General features: G+C 35.7%; 1 protein-coding gene across 2 annotated transcripts in view; it reads left to right on the forward strand.

Moving 5' to 3' along the window:
• Positions 1–1,384, forward strand: part of LOC107102876 (sia-alpha-2,3-Gal-beta-1,4-GlcNAc-R:alpha 2,8-sialyltransferase-like) — a 26,660-nt gene extending 25,276 nt beyond the window's left edge. The window contains exon 5 of one of the 2 annotated variants that reach the window (XM_015402323.1): positions 86–1,384. In XM_015402323.1, coding sequence (XP_015257809.1) covers positions 86–368 — 283 coding nt within the window. In that variant the 3' untranslated portion in view covers positions 369–1,384. The remainder of the gene's footprint in view (positions 1–85) is intronic. The other variant, XM_015402324.1, reaches the window with a different exon arrangement.
• Positions 1,385–1,597: the final 213 nt, after the last annotated feature.

The raw sequence follows: 1,597 nt of genomic DNA on the forward strand, positions 1-1,597 counted from the left end.
GTGGTGTCAGATCTTCTCTTGTTTCATTAAACCAGCCTGTCTTAATTCCGCGAAAGTAATTCTGTTCCTGTTCTTTTCTCTCCAGTTACTGGAAAACCAAGCAGTTGTCTCCGAAGCGCCTGAGCACTGGGATCCTGATGTACACGCTGGCATCGTCCATGTGCGATCAAATTCATCTGTACGGATTCTGGCCCTTCGGCTGGGATCCCAACACTGGGAAGGAGCTACCGTACCACTACTACGACAAGAAGGGCACCAAGTTCACCACCAAGTGGCAGGAGTCCCATCAGCTGCCGGCTGAGTTCAAACTCCTCTACAAGATGCACACAGAGGGACTGCTGAAGCTCAGTCTCTCTCACTGCGCTTAGGGCTACAACTAAAGCGCTAATTCAACCGCTAACCAGCACATCCAACAGCTACGCTACAGGAAATGATTAAATTACCGGACCTGAGAAAATCTAAATCAGGAGTTTAAGTCAAGGGTTCAGCTCTATGGATGAATCCAATCTTGCAACAATTCATTAAAGTAAATATTTGTTTTCAAATGTTTAACACGAAGAAGAAGAAATCTCCTTTTTTATATTTTCCATTTTTTGTGCTTTATAAAATCTAAAACTTATTTTAAGGTTTGCAGGAACATTTGTGGACTAAATTGCCACCAATGCTAATAACAGTTAATTGTCTTTTGTCTTTGGAGTGACCATTATTTTCTAGATTCTATTAAACACTTTAAAAATGTTCATTTAAGGCCCCGTTCTTCTATATAAACCTAAGATATGATAGATGGCTAAAGTGTGCTAGTTTGTGCTAGTTATGCTAGTTTCTTTCTTCCGTTTTTCTCAAAATTCATCTTCTTCTTCCAAAGCCAAAGTTATTTCATTATTTAGGTTGTCTTTAATAATCCAGTTATGTTCAATTATTTACTGTTGGCTGCTGATTTCTAATATCCTGAAGGTCGTTTCTAAAGCTAACAGCGGTTAGCTGCTATTCCTGAGGCTGTAGCTGCTCTAAAATCCTAAAGTAACTTTCATGCTGATATTTTATATTTCAAATAGTTATTAAAATAGTATTAAAACGTTAGCTGGTGGTTAGCTGCATAGACATTATATATGTAGATGCATCATTGTTGTCAGAGAGGCCGACGTGCCTCGTGAGCGGCCATCTTGGATCAGACCACAGGTCAGACAGCTGCTGTCAGAATGAACAGGAGGCGCCTTAGATCTCATTTTAATCACATGAAAGACGAGTCGGAGAAAATATTACAATAATCTCTGACATGTCGGAACCCCTTAAAAGACCAAAACAAATTTTAAAAGTACCTTTCAGTTAGATTACACAGATTTATTCAGATAGAAATCTATTTAAACTGAACTCCAACTGGATGAGATACATGCAGAGTTATATATTTTGCAATTAAATATTAATCTAATAAAACACAAAATATATATTATTATTATTATAATTATTATTCAGTATTTTTAAAGGATAATGAGTATTATGATCTATAGCCTAATTTAAAACATTGTTTTATTATTAATTTAATGTAAATTTTGAATCTATTTTTTGTCATATATATATATATATATATATATATATA

Source organism: Cyprinodon variegatus, unplaced genomic scaffold, assembly GCF_000732505.1.
Source record: "Cyprinodon variegatus isolate N-32 unplaced genomic scaffold, C_variegatus-1.0 Scaffold1335, whole genome shotgun sequence".
Taxonomy (NCBI): Eukaryota; Metazoa; Chordata; class Actinopteri; order Cyprinodontiformes; family Cyprinodontidae; genus Cyprinodon; species Cyprinodon variegatus.